The 25,894-nt window shown below is 41.4% G+C and overlaps 2 protein-coding genes across 6 annotated transcripts in view; one reads left to right on the top strand and one right to left on the bottom strand.

The window, feature by feature from the left end:
- The window catches only part of GKN2 (gastrokine 2), a 322,064-nt gene that overhangs the window by 117,800 nt on the left and 178,370 nt on the right, over window positions 1-25,894 (bottom strand). The gene's annotated exons all lie outside the window — the stretch shown is intronic.
- ANTXR1 (ANTXR cell adhesion molecule 1) overlaps window positions 1-25,894 on the top strand; it is a 216,804-nt gene that overhangs the window by 57,529 nt on the left and 133,381 nt on the right. For all 4 annotated transcript variants that reach the window (XM_040458662.1, XM_040458663.1, XM_040458664.1 and 1 more), the window contains exons 9-10: window positions 13,193-13,253; window positions 23,865-23,963. In XM_040458662.1, coding sequence (XP_040314596.1) covers window positions 13,193-13,253; window positions 23,865-23,963 — 160 coding nt within the window. The remainder of the gene's footprint in view (window positions 1-13,192; window positions 13,254-23,864; window positions 23,964-25,894) is intronic.

Raw genomic sequence — 25,894 nt, 5'->3', positions numbered from 1 at the left:
CAGGCCTTTGGTTCAGCTGGACTATTGGATGATGCTGGTCTTGAAAGCCACAGCCAGAAGGCCTGTTTGTGTGCTGGACCTGTAATGAAGTCTAGAAGCATTGTTTCCTCCACTTTTAGGTTTTGTGATTGGGCAGATGGCCAGCAGTTTCTCTAGTGGAAGCCCACCAGACTCTAGACTCAGGGTCCAGGACGCAAATTCAGAGCTCAGAGGATCACTATCTCCTTCAGATGTCAAGGGGGTCTTAATCCAGAGGTTACTAGACAGTACCAGGATCTGTCCAGCTCCCCCAGACTGACCTAGGAAACCTCCGACGTGGCTGTACCATCAGGCCCCCTCTCTCTCCCTCCAAGGTTTGCAAAGAACTCCTGCAGGGTGAGAAATAAAACCTTTGGAGCTGGTCATCTGAGTTTAAATACTGGCCCAATGGCTTAACCATTTGTAGATCCTTGGATGGGTTATCTCACTTGTTTCCTTATTTTAAAAAAAGGGATTGGTGGTAAGTCCTGTTTGAGGATTAAAAGGGATAACACTGGTAAAATTGCCCAATATCTTTCCAGGCACATAATAGGTACTCAAGACATATGAATCATTTCCTCTTCCACTTCCCTTCCCCATCATAAAATGGACGTTAATGTCAACTTCCCCCAAACCTCTAGATTTTCTTGAACATACATAAAAATCACCTGGGAACCTTGTTCACAATACCAATTTTCAGGCCCTACCCCAAAAGATTCTATTGCAGACAGTATGAGATGGTGCTCAGGAATCTGCATTTTTTGAATGTTTTTTGTTAATAAATCCCCCAGGTGCACTTTCAGAACATTGATACATGTGACCTTAAATTTTCAGAATTGTGAAAAATAATCTCATCTCAGGTTGGGAACTCCTACCTTAAATATGTACAGATGACAGTCATCTTATTCAAGTTGTGTTTATTTATAAGAAACAGAAACCAACTCGAACTACTTTCACCAGAAAGTGGCAATTATTGAGAGATAGAGAATTATCAGTCCCAATAATGGATCCCCAGGTGAGGGAACCTTGCTCCGAATAATTTCTGGGATCAGTGTGGCATACTTGGTAATGTAAGCAACAAGAACTGCAATAAACATATAAAACAATACCCACATGGTGCAAACATGATTAATAGCAGGTTTGGGGCTGATCATGAAGCTTGGAAGTGGATTATTGTGGGCTTGAGCCATCATGAGAAGGTGGGGCAGACTTGAATCCATAAAAGACCAAGGAGGAATGATGGGTAGCACCAGGGAAGAGATGACATGACCTCAGCCCAAAGTCTGGGAAAAGGAAAGGTATACTCTGAGAAGAATAATAATAATAATAATAATAATAATAATACCTGTGTGTCTGGGGGTAGAGTTTGGGTAAAGGATCAGGAGTAATAAGAAATAAGCCTAGACATTGGTTTGGAACCAGACTGATAAAAGCTTTGAAGGAGTTTTGATTCCAACTTAGTAGGTGTGATCACTGAAACATTTGGAACATCTAACAAGTGATATTTAAGAAAAGAATCTGATGGCGGTGTCCATGTGTATAGGAAGAAGAATGGGAGGGGGTGGGTGGGGGACATCTAGAGGTAAGAGCCCCCTGCAGCTACTGCACAGTCCTGCCTTCAGATGGCCGGATTCTGAACAGGGACAACTCTTACCTCTTCAAAGGTTCCTATGAACCATGTGCCCACATCATTCAAGAGTCAGTTCCTACCCAAAGGATTAGAATTGTTTCTATCTGCACAAATTGATGTTGTCCTTGAATATTTCAACCTTAGCAACTCACCCAAGCTCAATGTGAGCCCGGATGTTTGGAAAGCTCTTCCCACCCCCAAAAGGAAATAACTCCAAAGTTGTTTAAGGAATTTCCACAAAATGGTCTCCCAAAAACAGGGGGGAAAATAATAACTTGAGACTCCAGTCTCCAAACTTGAGCTGAATGATAACATTCTTATGAGCTTTTATCTGGGAGTTATGCTTGTGGTTTCCTTCCTTCCAACACTTGAAACCCATGTTTATGGCAGTTGTTAATTCATTTGCTTGGACAGAGAAAAGGGGACAAGTATGGCAGGGCTCATCTTTCTCAAGCCAGACAGAAATAATTAAGGCCTACAGTTGGCTATTTTTAAGACGTGGGTTCATTTCTCCTCTGGATACTAAAAAGAAAGCTCTTGTTTTCTCCCACCCCCCAATCGGAAGCATCTACTCCAGATTGTTCCCATGGATGTTGTTTTGTGGCTGGTTATTTTCTCATAATAAAATAGGGCTGGGCTTAATTATCCAAAACAGGAGTACAGAGCAGCTCTCAGCAAGCTCAGATGGTTCATACGGTTTCCAGCCCGTAATGACCTTATGTTTAAATCCCAAATCAAGATGCAGAAGCTAATATTTACTCTTTTATCCAGCACTCGCTGAAAACCTTCTAGAATACACTCTTGCCATTCAGCTACAAGTAAAGTAGATGGAGCCCTTGGCCTGGTGGAGCGTACCAGCTAGTGGGAGGGATGCATAGGAACAAGTAACTAAACAAATATGTATAGTTAACATTGTGATAAAAGGCATAACAGTAGTAACAAACTACCAAGATGGAGAGTAAAGGGGTTGCCAAAGAGCCCAGGCCCCTTTGAAGAGATGACCTGAAAAAAGCGGTAGCACCATCCCCCGGAAGAGCATGGGCATGTTCGTTCCTGGCCGAGCACAGCCCTATGATGGAGCACAGCAGAATGAAAGGAGAGCAGTGCTGAAGCGGAGAATGGCAGGACCGGAAGTGAGGAGGCAAAGGCTCCATCCCACCCAGCCTAGAGGGCCATGCTATTTTGCTCTAAGGACGGTGGGAACCTGTAGCCTGTAGCCAATACAAAGTCTGACAATAGAACAGTGATGCCTGAAATGAAGACTCGCAGGGAATCTAGAATTCGTGGCAGTTTATCCGTATCTCCTCTAAATAATGAATAAACACATACTCAGTATCAATAGTGACGTTAGCCTGTCAAGAAAGCAAAATCGCAATGCCTTATAGAGCATCTTCTGTCCACCAGCATTTCTGCTGCACGCTTCCACAGCCACTCTCTGAAGAAGGTTTTATCCCAGTTGTACAGGCGAGGAATCTGAGGTGCAGGAAGGTCGGAGAAATTGCCCCAAGTCTGCCTGCCTATAATGGTTGAGAGGGGGAATTTGAACCCCGGCCTGGTTCCAGAGATCCTGCTCTTTCCATAATACTTAGCCGCGAATGTCAGGAAGTGGAAAATTACCACTGGATTGCCAAGAGCTGATTATCCAGGGCCCGGATTCAGCAAATCCCAGGATTCTCTGCTTCCACAAACTGGTTCCTATGTTTTCGTCTCTCACTGTTCCCCAGTCCTTTCTACTCTAAGGGAGATGTACTTACCTACTAGATTTGTATAATGTGTTATTTTCACGTTCTCACTTGTTTCCCGTTTTAGTCTTTCTTCATTAGGACATAGGGAAAAGGCAGAGAGAAATCGACAGCTGCAGATAACGTATTTGGGACCAGACGTTGTTCATTTATCCCATTTCATATGGTCCCATTTTAGCACCATAACAACACTGTGAAGAAAATGTTCTTATTCCTATTCCGCAGATGAAGAAACTGAACCTCAGATGACTTTCCCAAGAACACATAGCTGTTAGGGGTCTGGGTTTGTCCTGCCTCTATCGCCTTAGGAGAGTAAACATGACAGTGAGTTCTGAGGTTCTAGACACTGTGCAGATCATTTTACATAGGCATCTCATCAGATTCCCACGACCACCATTTAGCGTGGATTCCATTACCTCTTCTACAAAAGTAGATGCCATAAGGACAGAGATTAGCTAGCTTATCCAAGGCCACATGGCAGTGAGCAGTGATCCGGAATACACTCACCTCCATCTCTAATGCCCACAATGTGAATGGCCAAAGGGCTCTACTCAATAGTGTGGGTAGGCCAGGAAGTAGCTCCATTTCAGAGAAGGGGACCCTGAGGACCAAAAATGTGAAATGATGTGATGCAGTGCACATAGGCACAGCAGAGGCAAGGCCAAACCCCACGTGGTCTGAGCAGAGTGCACAGTGGGTGGGCAGGGGAGCTCCTCACCTTTTACTATTAGATGGGGGAGCACTTTGGAAAATACCGATTTCTGCTCAATAGATGAAGTTCTACCACCACGAGAAGCTGGCAGCTCAACACAGGCTGAAAAGAACGTCTTTCCTTCCACACATGGTCAGGACTCTACCTCTGAGGACAGAATTTCTACTTGCTTTTGCAGAATACGGTTGATAAATTTTAAGACAAACTTTGGGTGGTTGAAAGATTGTAGCCTTTAAAGCCAGTAAAACTGTAAAGGAAGAAACTATTCCTTTGCCTTCCCTTATTGTGGCTTCTTCGGGGAATTTCCACTGACCACAACTGGTAAGTGTAGCGCCAGCCCTCAAGCAAAAATATGAAGCAAAGGTCCAGCAAGTCTCCTGGGTCTTTGTTTGCCTTTGCAAAAGTGCTGCAGGCAGTGAAACGGGAACCTGCATGAAAGCTGGGTTCAGACACCACTGAAATAGGTCTTCAACTTTGAATCCCAACACTTGGCCTGGTTACCATGATGCCAGCTCCTCCCCCAAGCTGTGCCCACTTTGTGTGCAGTCTATGAGAAGGAGAACCCAATGGCCGGCACCAAGCCATGCCCATCTAGGAGTATTTCCCTGGGATAAATATTTCAGCCTGTCTTGGGCTTCCTATTAAGCGAGGGTAAATCAGTGCATAGAACACTCTGCATGTTTGATCAACAATAAACAAGTATTGAGCAAACACAACTATATTTGCAAGGATTTCTCACAAGTTTTGGCACAAACATTCCAGTTATCAAGGAAGCTGTAAGATCAGTGAAACTGAAGAATAAATCTATTCCGTGATGCATATGAAATAATTTTATTTATGAAAACCAGATTCTGTGCTGATTTCTCCCTTTCACTCATGGGAACTAGAAGACTGTACCCCCTAGTCTGGCCCAGGTCCTAACAAAGCTATGACAAAAGGCAAAGCCCATCTTCCAAGACCTTTTCAGGAATTGCTAAGGGTTTTCCTCCAATCAAAATCTACATCGGATTCCCACAGTCCTGGAAAGTACCTGACTTTACTGAACAAACCCTTTTTCTAGAGCTAGCAGAGGGCGAGGCCCAATTCAGCAACAGCAGCCGTCCTCTTAAGTCAGGCTTGTTTGTGATCGGAGGAAATCCCTTTCTTTTCCTTTGCCCCATCTGAATCCTGTCCCAAAGCCTGTCTGGACCTCAAGGCCCTACTGAGTCCTGTCTTCTCCAAGGAGCCTGCCCTGGGCTCTCCTCTACTTTGGACTCTCCCTGCCTTGAACCCCAGTGGCACTAACTGTTGGCATCATTGGCTTGGCACTTGGACCTTTTTCATGCTATCTGCCGTTCATCCTGGTCAGATGCTAAACAGTGCAATCACAGAGACTGCCCCATTTGTTATGTTTTTCATGGTGTCCAAAGCTATGCTTTGCATATTTATTCATTAGAAAGCAGCCCAGAGGGCTGCATGGCATTTGTGACCTACACTTCATGACAAGTGGGCAGCTTTGTGGCTGTTTCTTGCAAAATCCTCTCGGTCCTCCCCCCACCCTCTCTTCCAAGATTGCATCTATAAAACGATGGCATTTGGGGCTCCGTTCACATTAGCAGGCCTGGATACAAAACATAAATTAAGAATCAACTGTAGTTTCTGTAGTGAGCAGAAAATCTTTCTAAAAAACATTTGCCTCAGCAGTTACTAATTAGACTCAGGCATTGCAGACATTCAGGCCATTTCAACTAAGCTATTATTTCTATCTGGCTTATTGAAGAGTCCAAATGTAATAAAAATTCCCATAGCTTGACGCAGCTCCCAAGGTTGCAGAGGGGATGTTCGGTTACTCCTCAGGTCACCCCCACTCCTCCAGCGGCTCCTCCTCATATCTAGGAATCTGTTAAGACCCATTGTAAAAGCAACACCAGAATTCAGAACAAAAACCGGTGAAATGCTGCAGGGTTCAGCTCTCAAGGAGGGCCACTGACTTCCCCAATATTCAGGAGGTCAGCAAGCTCATCTTCCTAAATAAACCACATTTTGGAGTTCACAGCTATCTGAGCTTTCCTCCTGCAAACAGGAGAGGAAAGTAGTTTAGTGGGGGTGGGGGGTGGGGGGGAATGAATTTCCTCGGTTTCATAATCTTGTTTGTGCTATGCTCCTTCACACCAGACCCTCACTGAATGTGAAGCTAATGGAGACAAGAGTCATATTTATTTAAGTGAGCTGGGTCCTCTCCCCTCAGACAAAAACTTGTGCATATTTTGAGGATAAGCCTTACTGTCTAAAATTCAGTAATCCATTTAAATTGTGTTTCTTGTGTCTTAGAGTATTTATTCGGCGTAATGTCTGAGTATACGTAAAATCATATGTGAATCCCAGAAGGATGAGGGTATAATAGTAGGTTTTTATTTTAAATGCAGATTCTATACAACGGACAAGGATCTAGGATAATATCCATAGTTAACAATAGCTCTGATTATTGGTTTAAAGTATGGAGTGGAATTTAATTAGGAAAGGTGACTATCTTTTTTAAAAGACACTTCGTGGGGCGCCTGGGTGGCGCAGTCGGTTAAGCGTCCGACTTCAACCAGGTCACGATCTCACGGTCCGTGAGTTCGAGCCCCGCGTCGGGCTCTGGGCTGATGGCTCGGAGCCTGGAGCCTGTTTCCGATTCTGTGTCTCCCTCTCTCTCTGCCCCTCGCCCGTTCATGCTCTGTCTCTCTCTGTCCCAAAAATAAATAAACGTTGAAAAAAAAATTTTTTTTTTAAAAAAATAAAAAAAAATAAATAAAAGACACTTCGTTAGAGATCAAATAAAGTGAAAATTCATGGAGGCAACATTGCAAATCCTGAAGGCATGAATGACACAGTTGTATGTCCTAAGCGTTTTCTAAAAGCAGTGGTCCCCAGGCTTAGCCAATGTGCATTCTACCATCAGCTATAATAGTGTATGTGGTGCCTCTGTGAGAGCCTGAGTCTCATCTCCCAAGCCCAGAGCTCTCCATTTTTCTCAAGCAAAGGGGTCAAGGCCTTTTACAAAATGGGCCAGTTTAGATCTTAGACATGGGGACATGATAGACCTATAGCATTACTGTTTGAGAAGATAAGCCATTAAAAAAAATAGTTATTGAAATAGGTCATCTGGGAAAGCAGTGCCCTACAGTGGTGGTGCTTAATAAGAAAAGCGATGTGTGGGGGGCCTGGGTGGCTCAGTCAGTTAAGTAATCAACTCTTGATTTCAAGCTCAGGTCACGATCTCACGGTTTGTGAGATCAAGCCCTGCGTCAGGCTCTGTGCTGACAGTGCAGAGCCTGCTTGGAGTTTTCTCTCTCCTTCTCTCTTTGCCCCTCCCTAGCTCATTCTCTCTCTCTCTCTCTAAATAAGCATTTTTTAAAGATTAAAAATAAAAGAGGGAGGTGTTACAAGTATAGAATATGGCCCTGTTATTTAAAAGACCCTAAAATTGCATTTATAGAGAAAAAGGAAAACCAATACCTAATATGCTAGAATGCCAGTTTATGAAGCCATGTAGATACAGCATTTATTCATTTATTCAATAAATATTTATTTAGTGCCTCCTATGTTCCAGGTAGGCATTGTGATTGTAGTGATGGCTAAAACAAATGCAGTCCTCACCTCTAGAGTTCATAGTCTAAGGAGAAAGATAGACAATGACCAAACAATCAAATATATATATATATATATATATATATATATATATATATATAATTATAAACTACAATAAGTCCTCTGAAGGATGGCAATCTATACGAAAATGTGGATGGATGCAGAAATATTTTATTGGTAAAATCACTAGGGCACAGGTGGGGTGGCAAAATCTATATTCAGTTTGAAGGGTGATGGTGAGGTTAAGGACAGCTGCTAAGTTTTTTCTTGGAGAACGACATAGACATAATCAGTCAATAGGTGGTTTAACCACACTTGGACCAGCCTACTTCACGCTCCAGACACGTTAAAACCAGAATGTGCCTTTCATGACAATTAAGGCACCAAGGAACGTGCTCTGAAAGACTTTCTGACAGGTGCATGGAAGCAAAAGGCCCTATACTATGAATGGGTGAAAGAGGCTGGTATTTATTACAGACACAAAAAATCTTTTTTTAAAAATGTTTATTTATTTCTGAGAGAGAGAGAGAGAGAGAATAAGCAGGGGACAGGCAGAGAGAGAAGGGAACAGAGGATCCAAAGCAGGCTCTGTGCTGACAGCTGAGAGCTCAACACAGGGCTCAAACTGACAAACCTGAGCTGAAGTCAGACACCTAACTGACTGAGCCACCCAGGTGCCCCAACAAAAAAATATTTCAACAGGAAATGACCAAGTAGATAAAAATCAGTTGTTTATTGGGGAAGGAGGCAGAGCAATTAGGGGAAAAAAAATTAGGTGTGTGTATGGTAAGGGAGGGGTTCCTGATAACTCTATGTGAATATCCACAATTATTTAAGGATTCTTCAGAAATCTCTGCAGAAACTGCAAACTTTATTAAAAAAAGGACACTACAGTTTTAGGAACCAAAAAAAATAATAAACCTTTATATACAACCTGGACTGGTCCACAATAGATTTCACTTTAAATATATTAAATAGCTCTTATTACTTGGCAAAGTTCTTTTATATCTGTTGTTCCTCTTACTCCCCCAACAATCTAATGAAGTGAGCAAAAGTAACCATACCACATTGCATTTATATAGTTCTTTGTGGATTTCAAACGTGCCTCCCCGTATCTCTTCTTTTTGAAATCGGTCCAAAAGGTGGCAGGAAAATACCATTAGCCATCTTTTGGGTTTCTTTTTCAGCAGATATGATTAAGCAGGAGCCAGGGATGGGTGATGGGATAGAAGCATAGAATGAGCTACTGACTGTCTTTGCCCAAGAGAAGTAGAAATAATAGTAGTATTAACAAAAGTAATAATAAGAGCTACCATTGTTTGATGGTATATATGTCAGACATTCTCCTAAGTGCTTTACTATTAAGATTGTTCTGATCACATTTCTTGGTACCTTATTTTCATGAAGGACACTTGTTGGCTGGTGGCCCAAGAGTCATTAAATGACTATCTACTGACCCTTTACATCTGTCTAGATCTGTCTGTAAGACCAAAACCCTTGCCAGTTTTCCTTGAACTCACTCCCTTCCTGACTCTCCAATCTGATATGAATTTGACCACCAAAGTCCAGTTGAATTTACAAACTAAATGTCTCTGCATTTATGTCAGTCATTCATTTTACCATCATACAGCCCTTTGAGGTCAGTGTATTTCTTAATCCCCCTTTTACGGAAAAGGAAACTGAGCTTTAATAACTTGCCCAAGTCCACACGGCCAGTAAGTGGTAGCTCAGATTTGAACATAAATCTTTTCAGAGCCCAAATCTATCTCATCTGTCTCCAGGGCCCAAGTTCTTCAGAGTAATAGTTACCATTAGTTGAGAACTTTTGGGATTCCAGGTACTGTGCTATGGGCACTGCTGGTATTCTCATTTAACCTTCCCAACTCAACAACCTTATGCAGTAGGTACTGTTTATAAATGAGGAAACAGAGACTCAGAGAGGTTATGGAACTTGCCCAAGGTCACACTGCTCATGAGGGAGTTAACCCAAGCCATTTGATTCTAGATTCCAAGCTATCCTCAGTATGTTAAACTGCTCTCCAAAATTGGGATTCAGAGAAGTGAAAGGATTTGTATGACGATAGTTCAGGGCTTACAATCAGGGCCAAGACCCACTCCTCACGTTGGATTATACTTGAGACATATAGTGGTCTTAGCCCAGTCTCCATAAGAAGCCAGTTATACTGTCACCTCTAACATCGCCCTGACCCTGTATGAGTCCATTCCGCTCCCTCAAGCAATTTCCCAATGTTCTATGCGAATCCTCCATGACTACCACTGTTCAAGGTGGGGACAGATCCCCTGCCCCTACCACTCCTATCCAGTCGCCAGACCCTAAACGAATCTATTGTCTACTGCAGCTCAGACAGACTGATTATAGTCTGGGCTGCTAATAACCAAGGGAACCCCCCAAATCCACCTTCTGCCATTGTGACTTCCTACCTTTTGAAACCAGACATTTCAAACTAATATAAGCCGCAGTCCCAGACAAATCCTGCCCATCCCCCTCACTGATAAATTTTGCTCTATTGGCTGCAGTGTATCCCTTCCAGATGTTTTAAGTTAAGATTGGGAAAGCTGTGTTTTTACTGGATTGAATCATAGAGCTTGGCTGACATTTTTTGGCCCTTCATACACTCCTTAGATTTATCAACTAATTGCAGACGCTTTGAGAGAATAATACAGCATGTGTTTATTATGACAAAACCTGCTAGTGTGTCTTTGTGGTCAGAGATTCACGGGTGTTTCCTCTACCGACCCCTGATTCAGTATTAAAGTTGGTTCAAAAATGTTGGTTCCAAGTCAGGAACGTACATGGGTGAAAATTTCATTTGTGTGTTTTGATGGAGATTGGGAATGGGGACAGGATAGATCCAATAGCTCAATTTTTATTCTTGGGCTATTTTGAAATCTTTAGTTGTGGATGATAAAACGATTTATTAAGAGATGCCATGTGCCTGAGGAATTTTATTTAAAACATAAAAAAAAATAGCTTTGTGTTGTTCTGATGCCACTGTTTACTAAGTTTCTCCATATGGGTTAATTCTGTTTCTTCCAATGTGGCCTGTTTGGAGGTTTGTGCCTCAGGACATGTGGAAAGGGGTGGCTACCTCCCTCAGTCAAGGCATCCACCAGCTGAAAGCAGAAAGAGCCCAGTGGCAGCAAATGTGGTTGGGAGTAGACAGTCATCATGATTCAAGTAGGACAATTGTCTTCTGGGATATGAGCCCCTGCACACCAGTATTCTAGCAAGCCCCAGCCCTAGGATGTTGCTACCTACATAAGAGACCTAAAGGTCTGGATAAACCATGGAATGGGAAAGGTGGAGAAGGTGGAAGGGAAATACAGATGCCACACATACATCCTCGGGGGCCCTGATCTCAAGTCAAAGTGACAATGAAGGGGACTCAGGAGCTCAGTGGTGATACCAGGTACCCAGAGCCAGGTGTGTGAGGACCACTCACCCTACCCAAGATGGACATAGACGTGGGAATTTCGTTCTGCTGTCGGAACAGTCCCTGGCACTGGTGGGGATCTGAGGCTCTACCTGTGTTTGAGGTGGACAGGAATGGCTGGGTAAAGCAGAAGCCAGAGAAACAAGGCAAATGCTGACAAAAAGGAACAAATTGCTTCCTACTGTGGTATCCTGTAGAAGCTGAGAACAAATAGAGAAATCAATGTACGACAATGCCTTTAAATTGTACAAGAGCGGGAAGGAATAAAAGTAGCTGGAAATTTGAATTCTAGAATTGTCAAAAAAAAAAAGAGATATTACTTCTTAGGACTTTTGGGTCTATAGAATTACTTAAAACACATGATTGTGAGAAAGCCTGTTTCAATGACTAAATTTTAGTGTGTTGTCATCTGCACATGAGATAAAGATTTTCTGAAGTATGGTCTTCATTTTATTCATTTCCTTTCACAATGCTTCTCTATGAGGATGCCCAGATTTCTCTCTGGAATGGGTAAATATTATCTCTTCTGAGAAACTGATTTGTTTTTTATTCTGGTGATTGAGAATCTCATAAAAATTGCCTGTCCTTCTCATTTGCTACTGGAAAGCTTAGAACTAAATCCATGAGCCATTCCTAGCAAGGACATAAGTTCTTCACAGCATATATTTTTTATGCTCTTCTCATTCCTTACTTCATCTTCCCCTTATTTTTTTTCTTTAACCCATTTTCTCCCTTTTTGTAATTTATTGTGTCTTATGGTGTCTGTATCACTTAAGCTGGGACAAAGAAGCATATATAAATACATCAATGCAAACAAATGGGTGTTTCCTAAAGCTAAAAGAAGCTTTTTTCCTTTTACAGACTTTAAATGTTATAATTTCACTATTAATTCCTTCAACAAATGCCCCTTTCATAAATAGAGACATAGTTTCCTTCAGCCCTCCGAACCATCTCAATTTCCAAATTAAGTAAGGCTTAAATAAGATTTCATTTACTTGGTAAATTAACTCTGTGTCCTATACTTGTTTAAAACGCTTGGATGAAATTTGAGAATCAATATTTAACCAGACACAAGATTCATTAATGGTGGAGAGAAGCTTATGCCCTACCAGTCAGATAACCTGCTTTGACCAGAATCAGCTTTGATTAACTCCCTGTGTGGTGATGGCGTTGGTTCCTTGACACTCTCCTCTCAACCCTACAAGACACTCTTTTGGAGGGAAGAGTCCATTTTCATTTAAGGGAGGCTATCAGGGTCCAAAGAGTGAGGCACAACAAGCAGCCTTAAGTGTCGTCTCTGGAAACTTCTTTCCAGACTTTTCTAACAAAAAGGGAATTCTGAATGATCTGAAAATGATTCTCCACCTTACCTCTCCAGCTTTACCTATTATCACGCTTTTATTTTTACTTTTCAAGCTCCTTGAAAGAGGTTCAGCTAAAGAGGTTTATATATTTCTAATTCCTTGCCTTTGCTTAGGCCATTCCATGCCTGGATCCCAACCTTCCCCTAAACTCACTCCTCTCCACCTGACAGAGTCCTACCCTCAGCACCCACCTCTTCCATAAAGTCCTTCCCAATTACTAGCCCTCCCTCAGTGATTTTCCCCCATGAACTCCACAGCTCCTAGTATCTGCCCTTTCACCCTGCACCTACCTACCACAATGACAAGGCATTGTTATTTATCTTTTCAAGTGTATGTCCCATTTCCCCAACTAGATGTTAAACCTTTCATAACCAAGACTGGCATATCTTAGACTCCCTAAGTATCTGCTGAAAGAACAAATGAATGAATAATTCTCATGGCATTTGGGACACCCAGAGGCATCTATTATAATGTTGGCTCATTAAATGTTTGATGTTGGCTCATTAAATGTTTGATGTTAATATTAGTAAAGATGTTACCACCCACCCACCCACTACAACATAATGTCCTTGAACCTTCCTATCATGGTAACTAAAAGCAAAACTCTGCTTCTAATAAAATAAGCTGTGCTTTGACTTTTTGATTTCCTCTCTTTCTAGATTTTGAAGAAGTCCTGCATCGAAATTTTAGCAGCTGAACCATCCACCATATGTGCTGGAGGTAAATTGAAATTAAGTGTTAATTGGTCTCATACAAATGATGGTATTTTGAGTTCAAATCACATGTTTATTTCATTGGTGGGGAGAAGGGGAGGGTGGAAAGAGGAATAGAAATTGCTAAATAAATTTGCTCCTAGGGAAAAAAGAAAAGAAAGAAGCAATATGTCAGTTGTTTGACAAAGTCTGTCCAAATTCTCTTCTTTCACGGGAACTAATTACGAGAGTATCGCAGAAATACTGCATTCCCACACATCACCACCAACATCCTGCTCTGACTAGAAGTGGAACTGATCCAGAAGAACCTGTTAAGAAAAAGAATTGAAAAATCCTACCTTTTCAAATTTGACAAAAGCGTATGACCACATGTACCCAGTGCCAGGGCCTTCTAAGAGGTCTGTGCAGTGAGGAGCCTCAATTAGGGGTCATTAGCTCAAGGTAAATCCACCTTCCCAATTTTTATACGTCCTTCATTTTAAAATAATTAGAAAATAGGGAGGTTCCTTAATTACGCAATTACCGCATTCATGAAGAAAACCCAGACTTGCAGTTTAGCAATGTGCAAACTAGGTGTGTTGCAACCTTTTAGTGAATCAGAAAGTCTAAAGACAATTAAAACAATTCCTGTTAATTCATAACATAATCAATTCCCCTTCTGTAGGGTTCTTGCAGACAGAGAAAGAATCTTATCTGCCTAACAGAGTACCTGGCACTTAATAGATGGTCAGTCACTTAATGTTGGCTGAGTATCTTGATTCATTATTTCTCCAACAAACAATGCACTGATTTTTGCCTATTTGACCCTTACTAACTCCTTTCACTTAACCACAAGAAATTAACCTAGTACCTTTGAACTAATTAAAAATGAAGCAAAATCAGAAACTAATAGTCAAAGAGAGAACAAGGCCAAAGCAAGCAAACAACAAAAATCCCAACTACTTGGGCAACAGATAATAATTCTTGAATCACAGAGCAGTCAACCAACCTCTCCTTTATATATCATTGAGATTTGAGACAATGAAAATACCACATATATAGACTTCATGAAGATGGCACAGAAATATCAGAGTCTGATCCCAGCAAATTCACATATTTCAATGTTTCTTATGAAATGGAAAAGAAAAATAAGTAATTAAGAATGAAGTAAAAGATTTTTTTTAAACTAAGGAACTACAAGAAAAAAAGATTAAAATGCATTAATAAATTTAAACAGATGAGACCAATTCAACTGCAAATCATTGCAAGAGCTATTTCTTTGGTAGAATCCATAAAATAGACAAATCTCTGGTCAATCCAATCCAAGGGAGCTTTCTGTTGACATTTTTTAAATCTTTGGCATATCTGCAATACTGCATATTTTATAAACAAACAGTAATTTCCTGTATTAGAGTAAACTACCCAATTCGGTTTTCTTTTATTTTTTATAAAGAAAAAAAGATAAGACACAATAATGGAAGCTAGCCCTTGCTGTTGAAAAAGGCAAGCTCCCATCTCTCTTAAATGAGAACCATAAGGATTGAAACATGCTAATTAGATAATAACGTTACTAAGGAGAAGAGGAAACTTCTGAAAGAAAGATACCCTTACACCAAAAGTTCTTCCATGGGTTTTCCTGAAGGGCTACTGCTGATCATTCTCTAGAGTAAGTTGGGCTTTCCTGAAGCACTGGCACCCTTTTTATTGTCCACGGCAGTGAGCACCTGTCAGGTAGACCTGAGCATACCCACTGTGTGATTTTCGTTAGGCTACTGCAAAGACCCAGGGGTTTACATCAAAGTGCTTTGAAAAACATAAACTGTTGTACAGAGCAAGGTGACATTATCATCAACATCATTGTAATGAGGATTGAAGGTCAATGCAAGAATCGTGATGTTGATAACATACTTAGATGAGAAAAACATGCCCGTATTTTTTTCTTTACTTTATTTCTTTTCTTTATTTCTTTCTTTACTGAAAGAAAATTGGGGAGAACATCAATAAAGCTCAGAGTACCTGCAAAAGGATGAACCCAATATGTGTGGGAGGTAAAAAGAAACAAGAAGTAACTGATTGTTCACATTTCTAAAGTAGAATGGTGGGACTGAGCCCTAGAAAAATTTGTGAAAAAAAGTAAAATTCACTGTCACCAGAAATCTTTTTTCTCAGCCCCCTCCCCTGTCTATGAATTGCATCCCTTCCCTGGTCCCCAGAGCAGCCCCTGCTTCGGAGCTCCACCCAGGCCTGTCCTGGTCAAGGCACTCTATGCTGTTCCCCCAAGACAATGATCTCAGCTGGCTCTCACCGACAACTCAGCAACAGCCATAGTTCTGACAGCAAACTGAGCTCTGAGAGAGGCAGAGAGATAATGCACTGGGCAGACAACAAAACTGAGATCCAGCACAGATCTTTATATGTCAGGCTGCAAACAACAGGGTGAAATTTAATGGGGCAGATACAAAGTGTGGAACTTGGATTCAAATGCCAATTTAGGGAAACCTGACTTAGTAGCAGTTCATGCAAGGAAAAAGAAAAATCAAGGACAGATAGCTATCTTCATAGCCAACAAGAATACCTCTGAAGAAAAAAAAAAAAAAAAACTGACAAGATCTTTGGGTAAGTGTCCAGGGTAAGAGAGCTAATTTCATGTCTTACAATTCCATGTTTTTTTTTAATATGAAGTTTATTGTCAAATTGGTTTCCATACAACACCCAGTGCTCATCCCAGAAGGTGCCGTCCTCAATACCCATCACCCACCCTCGCCTCCCTCCCACCCCCCCATCAACCCTCAGTTTGTTCTCAGTTTTTAAGACTCTCTTATGCTTTGGCTCTCTCCCACTCTAACCTCTTTTTTTTTTTTCTTCCCCTCCCCCATAGACTTCTGTTAAGTTTCTCAGGATCCACATAAGAGTGAAAACATATGGTATCTGTCTTTCTCTGTATGACTTATTTCACTTAACATAACACTGTCCATATTTAGACCATGGCCCAAGTCACACATTTTAAAAATGGCATTGACAAAGGCATGCCCATAGAAAAGGTGGTGGTGGATCTGGAAACAATACTAAAAATTCATTCACAGATTCTTTCCTTCCTTCCTCCCTCCCTCCCTTCCTTTTTTCCTCATCCTTCTTTCTTCCCTCCCTCCCTCTTTCTTTTCCTTGCTTGCTTTTCTTTTCCTTTCTTTCTTTCCTTTCCTTCTTCTTTTCTTCCTAGCTTTCTTTCCTCTTTCTTTCCATCGATTCTTAGTGTCTACCATGTACCAACCAACATGAAAAGACATGAGTACACAAATGCATAGAGCTTGCTCCCAACCACCCACGAAATTCACAGTCTACTCTGGAAGATAGTCTTATGTTCAGATACAGTAGAAAACCACACATGAAGCTCTGCCGTGGAGATCTGCTCAAAGAGCAGTGGAACAATAATGAGATGCTGGTGGAATGAGGAAGGTCTGAAGTAACCATGGAGATTCACACACAGGATTGAGACCCTTGCAAGAGCATCTTCAGAAACTTACAGAATTCCCATGTGGAAAGGAATTATTATGCTTACTATGTGTAGCTTCTGGAGACCACCATGGAGAAGTTGGGGAGGAAATCAGGGAGGCGAATTTGGGCTTAACATTTACAAGGGAACATTTACAACTAAAGCTTTCTAGCAATGGAATGGATGGTCTAAATTTTCCACCCTTAGAATTATGTGAGCAGTGGCCATCTGTAACTAGATACTATCCCCCTTTGGGTGTCCTTTATAATTTTAAGTTTCTAAAGTCTTAATTCAATTTCAGCTAAGGTATAATTTCAACTAATGGCTGATTTTTTTTAATGGCCAAGAATCCAGTATACCTGGAACTATTTTGCATTTTAACACAAAGTCTTAATGGGGAAAGGGAGTGAGAAGAATATTAATCTGCTCTGATCAGAAAGAATTTCATTCAGGGGCACCTGGGTGGCTCAGTTGGTTAAGGGTCCGACTCTCAATTTTGGCTCGGGTCGTGATCTCACGTTCATGAGTTCAAGCCCTGAATAGGGCTCTGCACTGACAGCACGGAGCCTGCTTAAGATTCTGTTTCCCTCTCTCTCTTCCCCTCCCCCACTCACTCTCTCTGTCTCTTTCTCAAAATAAATAAACTTAAAAAAAAAAAAAGAATTTCCTTCAATGTCATGGGTTTAACTACTTGGAGAGAGAACCTTCCCAGAGGTTACAAATGAGCAGCCTATAAGCCCCCTCTGGTCTCCACACAGGTTCTTTTTGATCCACACTACATTTAAAAAAAAAATCATAACTTAAATTTATTGCCAACATTTAAGAATCTGATTTTGCCTAAAAATTCAGATTTCTGTCATGTCTTGAAAAATCACATCTAGTAACACTGGGCTTGTATTTATTGCAAGATAAAGATTATCGGAGACTGAATAACTTCCCTTTAAAAGAAGCATGTATTCTTTCCAGTTCACCATACTCCCCACCATTCCCCACTGTCACCCCGAGACACGGGCCAAGCATATGGTTACTATTTAGCACATGCATATGTCACTGTATTTATAGTTCGTGTTCTAAAACATGTAGGAATTCATCTGCTCAAGCACCTTTGACATTACCTGCATTTAAATAATTCTGTTTCCCTTCCAACATAGACTCTTTTAAAAATTTCCTAATTAATATTTTTACAGATTAGCCTCTGTAATTAGGAGAGTTGACCCCTTGTTAGAGTGGCCGTGCCTAATTTAGCTCCTCCTCAGGAAATGCATGCTTTTGCCTAAGTATAATTTTCCTCTGGTCCCACTCAGTTGGCCTCAAACTTGAATAGCTCACAGTGTTCGATATAAGCAAGTTCTCCAGGAAGGAACTAATTGGAATCAAGTGTGCAAACTGCCAACTGTTCTACATTTGATGTTGTTGTACTCCAGAAACAGAAGATCATATTTAACTCCTCACATTGTCCTCACCATTCCTACTGTGCTGTTTCCCACCGTTGGTAGTAAAACTGCGTGGGTTTGCACAGAAAGAAGGTAGTTTTAGGCTTCATGTTTATCATTTGGAATTGGATGCTTAAAAGAGACACATTTAAGCAACATCAAACAGTGGTTTCATTTCTTTGACGTTTCATTGTTTTTCAAAGAGCTCGTGCCTGGCCCTTAGGCACCTCTTGGGAATGGCTTACTTAATTCTCTGCTTGGCCCTTTCTTCTCATTTAAAGATGTTTCTGTTTGGAGGAGGGACTCTCACACACTATTAGTGGAAATGTAAAATGACACAATCACTTTGGAAAATAGTTCTGACCATTTTCTTTAAAAATGAAATATACACCTATCATACGACCTGGCTGTTCTACTCCCAGGTATTTATCCAAGAGAAAAGGAAGTCTGTGTCCAGATGGAGACTTAGACACAGATATTAATAACTGCTTCATTTTTAATAGTCAAAAACTGTGAAGAACTCAAATGTTCATCAACAGGCAATGGACAAACAAATTGCGGTTTATCCATATAGTGAATGATACTCAGTAATAAAAAGGAATAGACTATGCATAAATCTCAAAATAATTATGGGTGAATTTTTAAATAATTATGCTGGGTAAGAGAAGCCAGACAAAAAATGTATTTACTGTATGATGCCATTTACATAAAATTCTAGAAACTGCAAGCTAATCTACAACAACAGAGAGGGGATCAGTGGTTGCATGGTCATGGGGAGGGGCAGGAGGGAGATCTTACGAAGAAGCACTTGAAAACTTTTGAGAGTGATGGATGTGTTCAGTGTCTTGATTGTTGTATCGTCCCATGACTATATACATATGTCAAAATTTGTCAAGTAATATACTTTATATGCAAGTTACTTATGTCAATTATACCACACTAAAGCTTTTATAATTAAATAGCTATAAAATCAGAAAGTTCTAGAATAATTAAGACATCAGAAGGTACTTAATACACACCAGTCTCTATTATATTTATGTTTCATGTCACATTAAGCATCTAATAGGAAAGAAAATTCAGACTAACTCACAAGGTGAAATATCAGTAGCAATAATTTTGCACAAGTCTTAGGCAACCAGAGCAAATGGAGAATATAAAGATGTCTCATTTTCAATATAGTGAATAATAAGTGATCTTTACTGAGATCATCGCAAAACTATGTGTTCCACATTTCAAAAAGAAAGAAAAGAAAAGAAAGGGAAGGGAAGGGAAGGGAAGGGAAGGGAAGGGAAGGGAAGGGAAGGAAAGGAAAGGAAAAGAAACAAAGGGAGGGAACAGAATAAATTAAGTTTATCCAACTATTCATGGACTTTATTTTTTATTTTTTTTAATTGAGCTATAATTCACATACTATAAAATTCACCCTTTCAAAAAGTGCAATCCAGTGGTTTTTGTTATATACACGAAGTTGTACAACCATAACCACCATCTAATTCCAGAATATTTTCATCACCCCAAAAAGAAACCCTATACCCATTAAGCACTCACTCCCCATTTCCCTTCCCTCCAGCCCTGGCATCTGCCAGTTGAGTTTCTGTCTCTATGGATTTGCTGAACTTTTCATATGGAAATGAAATGGAATGGAATCATGCATTATGTGGACTTTGACGTCTGGCTTCTTTCATTTGGCATAATGTTTTCAAGATTCATCCATGTCATGGCATGTGTCAGAACTTCATTCCTTTTATGGGTGAATAATATTCCATTGTATGAATACCATCTGCATCAGTTGATGAACATTTGAATTGTTTTTGCTTTTTTGCTATTATGAATAATGCCATTATGCACATACATGTACAAGTTTTTGTGTAGACATGCACTTTCAGTTCTCTTGAGTACATACCTAGGAGTGAAATTTCTAGGTCATAAGATAATTCTATGTTTACCTTTTTGAGGAGCCACCACACTATTTCACAGAGCAGGTGCCCCATTTCGCATTCCCAACAGCAAGGTAGAAGCGTTCTGATTCACTCACCAATGCTTGTTTTTGTCCATCCTTCTTATCACAGCCATTGTAGTGAGTATGGAGTGATATCTCATTGTGACTTTGATCTGCATTTCCCTAATGACTAATAGTGTCAAGCATCTCTTCATTCATTGACCTTATTAAGCCTCAGAAAACAAACAGGATTAGACCTGACTGTACATGAATAAATGACCATCTTTTCCTTCCTATTTATTCCCTTCCTGTACCAAGATGTGTCATTTATTTATTCTTTCAATACTGAGACTGGCTCAGCCCTGGATTAGGCACAGTCAAAAATTTTAAAGAAATAGGAATGATGGCCTCTACTCTCAGGAAGTTTAAATTATAATTGAGAATGAAGTGAAGAAAGAATCATAATAAACATATATCTTAAAGAATATATATCTTAAAAGATGAGATTAAAGATCATTTCCAAGTAGAAATTCCTTCCTAAAGCCCTACAATCCCTAGGCACTTCTTATAGGACCAGTTACCCAACAGGCAAATTGCCTAAAAACACTTGGCTGTACATATTGTGAAAGGTGGGTTCGGGGCTCTCTGGATAAATGAACTTAAATCATCTGTCCCGGTTCTCACTTACTGGCAGATTCGCGAGACAGCGTTTTGTTACATAACTTGCATGTGTGAAGAGCTGACATTCCAGTCAGGCTGCAGGGGCAGATGTTTGGGCCCTTCTGGAAACCAAATGTGCGCACGAACACAGAAACCATACCCGGCAGGGTGGCAGCATGCCTCTGCTCTGGTGTGGTTCCCAGAGCATCATTTCCTCCATCTTCTCCCCGGGCCGAGGGGGTTAAGTTGTTCGCTTTCCACCATCGCCACGTCATGGATCGTGGCTGTCTTTCTTTCTAAACACCCTGAGGTCAGGCCAAGCAGACATGTGGGCAGCCTTTTTTATAGAGGACTCAGCAGCTGAACTGGTAATGCTAGAACATCGTGTTAGAGAAGAGAGCTTGGCATGTGGCCTGCATTTCCAGAGTCTTGTCTCCCACTGATGTTTGAGGAAACAAGAGAAGTAGCACAGCAGTGAGGCCGAAAACATTTTGCATCAGCAAAAGTGTCCAACTGAGGATTCCTGGATGTCTAACGTTCAAAATAAAAAACAGGAATAGGTTTCTATAGGCTTAAATGAGTAAAGGAGATACAATGAGATTCTTCCACAATGTTTGACACTTAATAGAATGCTCGTTGAAGTAACTGCGTCATCAGTCACATGCCCGGCAGACATCTAGAGAAAATCAAGTTCATCCTTCTAAACTTAGCAATTGCACAAAGATGCATATGTAAATTCTTAGTATTCACAGGACTTGTGGTCCTGAAAAACCATTTGCCCATGACCTTAATTACCATAGTTCAATACTAAAGCAGTGAACACTTGGATAGAGTTCCAGTTTTGCTGCTTACAAATCACACGACCTTGGGCAAGTCATTTAAAATGTCAGAATCTCAATTTTCTTATCATTAAGGTCCTTTTTACTTCTACAAAGCATTCTGTTCTAACTTGTACTCTTTGTGGCCATGTGGTGCCTCTGGGTTCTCTTGCTTGGGTTTTAATTTCTTGCCTCCCTATCCAGGCCAGCCCCACTTTTCTGCAAAACAGCACACCCGTCTAAAACGAAAATAAAACAAACTTTTTAAAAATCACAACTTCAGTCTCGAAGCTGATCATAGGTCACAAGACACTGAAGATCCTTTTCAGTCTAATGGCTGAGTCCTGGGGGGATGGCATTTGATGCCTGCCTGACACACCGGGATTCCGGCTCACCCCTGACAGCTGCTAGCCTGTGATGTGGGACCAACTACTTAACCTCACTAAGATCAGTTTTCTCATTTGTACCTCTCTGGGCTGTGGTGAGGCTGAAATGACATTGGACATATACAAGGCTTATCACAGGGCTTGGCACACAGTGAGGGTGCGATTAGCATCCAGTATTATTATCTTGGCAAACACGATCTTTATATTAGCCTCCTGGGAATGAAGGGGACTTTCACTCATGACATTTATTAAGTCTGGGAGTGATCCCTATGCTAGTTCTCTAACCCCCTTCTTCCTCCAACAAAAATGTCCATTTTGTATAGCAATTTACCGTTCAAGATCCACTTTCACAAATATTGCATTTTCCTCTGACTTTTAGTCTATTTCTTTTTCATATATCACACATTTTTAAAGTTTATTTATTTTGAGAGACAGACAGAAAGCGAGCAGGGGAGGGGCAGAGAGAGAATCCCAAGGAGGCTCTGTGCTGTCAGCTCAGAGCCCAATGCGGGGCTTGAACCCACAAACCTGTGAGATCGTGACCTGAGCCGAAACCAAGACTCGTATGCTTAACTGACTGAGCCACCCAGGCACCCCCTAAGCCCCAATTTTTATACACAAAAGAATGAAAAAAAAAGAAAGAAAGGAAGGAAGGAAGGAAGGAAGAAACAAAGAAAGAAAGAAAGAAGAGCATGGACTATTAGTTACTATCAAACTTATGCAAATATTTCTAAATATTTAGTTAACAAATTAGCTGTTTTTTTCTTTTTGTAAGACTATCATAAAGGATCATGATTTTTACTTCATAAGAATTTTCTCAACCTACATGAGTTCTACATGCATTATGCCAATGTGAAATTGATAGGCAGGGCCAGAGACCTGCAAAATATATTCTTTCTATATAGAGAAAAGCAAGCACTACATTGAAGGGCCAAAGTCAGTTCAAGCAGATAAGGCTGGACAATGACCACTAGATAAGCAAGATTCTAATTGGTCGCTAAGTATAACTATTCCTACATAATCCTAGGTGTGCCCAGTAGAGACAGGAGGACCTGAAGCAGCATCAAATAATTCCTGACCTAATGTACCATTTTGTTAGTTGTGGAAGAAAAGACACTACCTGACAGTTACATAATCACCTGCCACATCGTTCAGAACGGACCGTGAATGCCATAAGGCAGTGATTTTCAAAAAATTTGAGGCACCTTGGGCTCTAAAGAAAGCCTTTCAAGGGAATCCAGTATGTAAAACAGACACAAGAAATGCTGAGTTGATTGGAAGAGAGGTGGAGGGCCCCCTCCTCTGTGCCCCCACCCCAGCTGCAGAGATCACAGTTTCTTAAGCTGCTAGGACTTGAGAGATAGGTATGATTTGAAGGGACAGAGAAGCGGGGAGGAGGGCATTCCAGTAGGAGGAAGAAGGCAAAGGCAAGAAGGCAGGAATTTTTTTTTTTTTATTTTTTTTTTCAACGTTTATTTATTTTTGGGACAGAGAGAGACAGAGCATGAATGGGGGAGGGGCAGAGAGGGAGGGAGACACAGAATCGGAAACAGGCTCCAGGCTCCGAGCAGTCAGCCCAGAGCCCGACGCGGGGCTCGAACTCACGAACCGCGAGATCGTGACCTGGCTGAAGTCGGACGCTTAACCGACTGCGCCACCCAGGCGCCCCGTAGAAGGCAGGAATTTAAAGCAAGAAATCATACACCTTCCCCATGTGCACCTGGCGAGACAGATGTGGTAAGCAAGTGGTAAAAAGGCACCCTCGTGGCTGCTTTAGGTTTCCAACCTGAACCAACTTCCTAATATTTTAAGCCTGGTGAACCAGTTAACAAATGCCCTGCATCAGGGCAGATGGCAAACTTAAGGTTAACGGTCTGCAGTCAGATGACATGGCTCGTCCTTCCTCCTTTCAGAATCATTCCAAGTGGTCGTGAGAGGAAACGGCTTCCGGCATGCCCGAAACGTGGACAGGGTCCTCTGCAGCTTCAAGATCAACGAGTCAGTCACGCTCAGTAAGTTCTCGCAGACTTGTGGGTTTCTTCAGCCGGCTTCGGGGAAGGGTTTCCCAGCTCTCCATCTGTCAGCACGGCCTCCCACAGGGGACCGCACAGAGAAGGGCCTTCCCCGCCAGAGAGGCGTCCCGCAAAGGCAGAGGTAGCCCCTAAGGTGTCCCATCAGGAAAGGCAGCAGGGCACTTGTCTCTCAGTCCACCGACATCTGTGCTAAGCTACTCCCTCTTTGGTGGCCATGCCAGTGCTGCTTGCTTAGAGCTTGGGAAGCTTGGTGTTCCTGAACAAAGTACTAGGTGCTGTCAAGAGTGAAAAATAGATGGTCTAAATTCATTAATTCTGAATAAACCAAAAAGCCAAACTGTTAGGCTTGCATGTGTAGATTCTGGAAGTCTTTCCAATCTGGATGGTTCTTGCCTGGAGTAGCCAAGAAACTCTCATCATGGTGAATACCTGACATGAAATACAGGAATACGGAAGTAAAACTAAGGGCATTTCATGCGAACAATGAATTATCATAACACTGGCACTGTTACAAGACATTTGTAGCAGGCAAGTTCTTAATTTAAAGACATGTGTGATTCATGTAGCTGTCCAGGAGAGGTGGGGACGTCTGGTTATGGAGGGGACAGATGGCCAGGAGCCCTGGTTATTATTCACATCTGGCATCCATCACACAGATAATTATTGATTCAGTATCTACAGTGATAAATGGTAATAATACACTGCATTTTGTATAATGCTATGTCCTTTTAAATGCTTCGCATCTTTTTGCCACAATAGCTCTAAGAGGTAGAAAGATCAAGGAGTATGGACAGACACATGTTTACTGACTCAGCAGTGGCTCTAGTGTCGACCTGATAGCCTTATAGCGCAGGTGCTATTCTGCTTTTAAAAAGGAAGAATTGGGGGTGCCTGGGTGGCTCAGTCCACCTCTTGATTTTGGCTTGACCTTGAGCATCCACCTCTTGATTTTGGCTCAGGTCATGATCCCAGGGTGGTGAGATCAAGCCCCACGTCAGGTTCCACAGTGAGCCTGGAGCCTGCTTAAGATTCTCTCTCTCTCTCTCTCTCTCTCTCTCTCTCTCTCTCTCTCGGGGCGCCTGGGTGGCTCAGTCGGTTAAGCGGTCGACTTCGGCTCAGGTCATGATCTCATGGTCCGTGAGTTCGAGCCCTGCGTCGGGCTCTGTGCTGACAGCTCAGAGCCTGGAGCCTGTTTCAGATTCTGTGTTTCCCTCTCTCTGACCCTCCCCCATTCATGCTCTGTCTCTCTCTGTCTCAAAAATAAATAAACGTTAAAAAAAAAAAGATTCTCTCTCTCTCTCTCTCTCTCTCTCTCTCTCTCTCTCTCTCTCTCCTCCCCCCCTTTGCCCTTCTCCCCTGGTCATGCTCTCTCTATAAAATAAAAAATAATAATAATCAAAATAAAAAGGAAGAATTGAGGGATATGTTTTTTTTTTTCCTCCTTAACATCTTAAAACCCACTTAAATATTTAAACGGAGATAGGCAATGGCTTCCTTACAAACATCTGGAATTCCTGGCCTTGGAATAGTTCCAAACATTTGAAACATTCAGTTAGTTTTCTTGATACTTGCCTTGAAATTCTCTCACATATCTAAAAAGTACATGCTATTTGAAAACATTTTGAAAAGTCCCTGAATAGCCATAGTGTGAAAGTTAAATGTGTGCTCTCTACTGAGTTCTTCCTTTTTCTCCCCTTTCAACTGTGATGTTGCTCAAGTACACATTCCCTTTCTTCTTAGCCAAAATCTCAAATCTAACTAAGATCAGAAACTCTTGAGGGTTAACCTCCAAGACATCAAGCCTTCAAAGAAGGTTTCACACACAAGTGAGCCTTCAGACCCAGCCCTTCTATAAGATAGATGGAAATGGGGTGTAGTGTTGCTGTTGCCTGAAAGGTTAGACAGAGATG

This window comes from Herpailurus yagouaroundi, unplaced genomic scaffold (assembly GCF_014898765.1).
Source record: "Herpailurus yagouaroundi ecotype Mexico unplaced genomic scaffold, PumYag 221, whole genome shotgun sequence".
NCBI lineage: Eukaryota > Metazoa > Chordata > Mammalia > Carnivora > Felidae > Herpailurus > Herpailurus yagouaroundi.
Note: the sequence above shows the minus strand (reverse complement) of the source record. Positions and strands in the feature narration are given on the sequence as shown.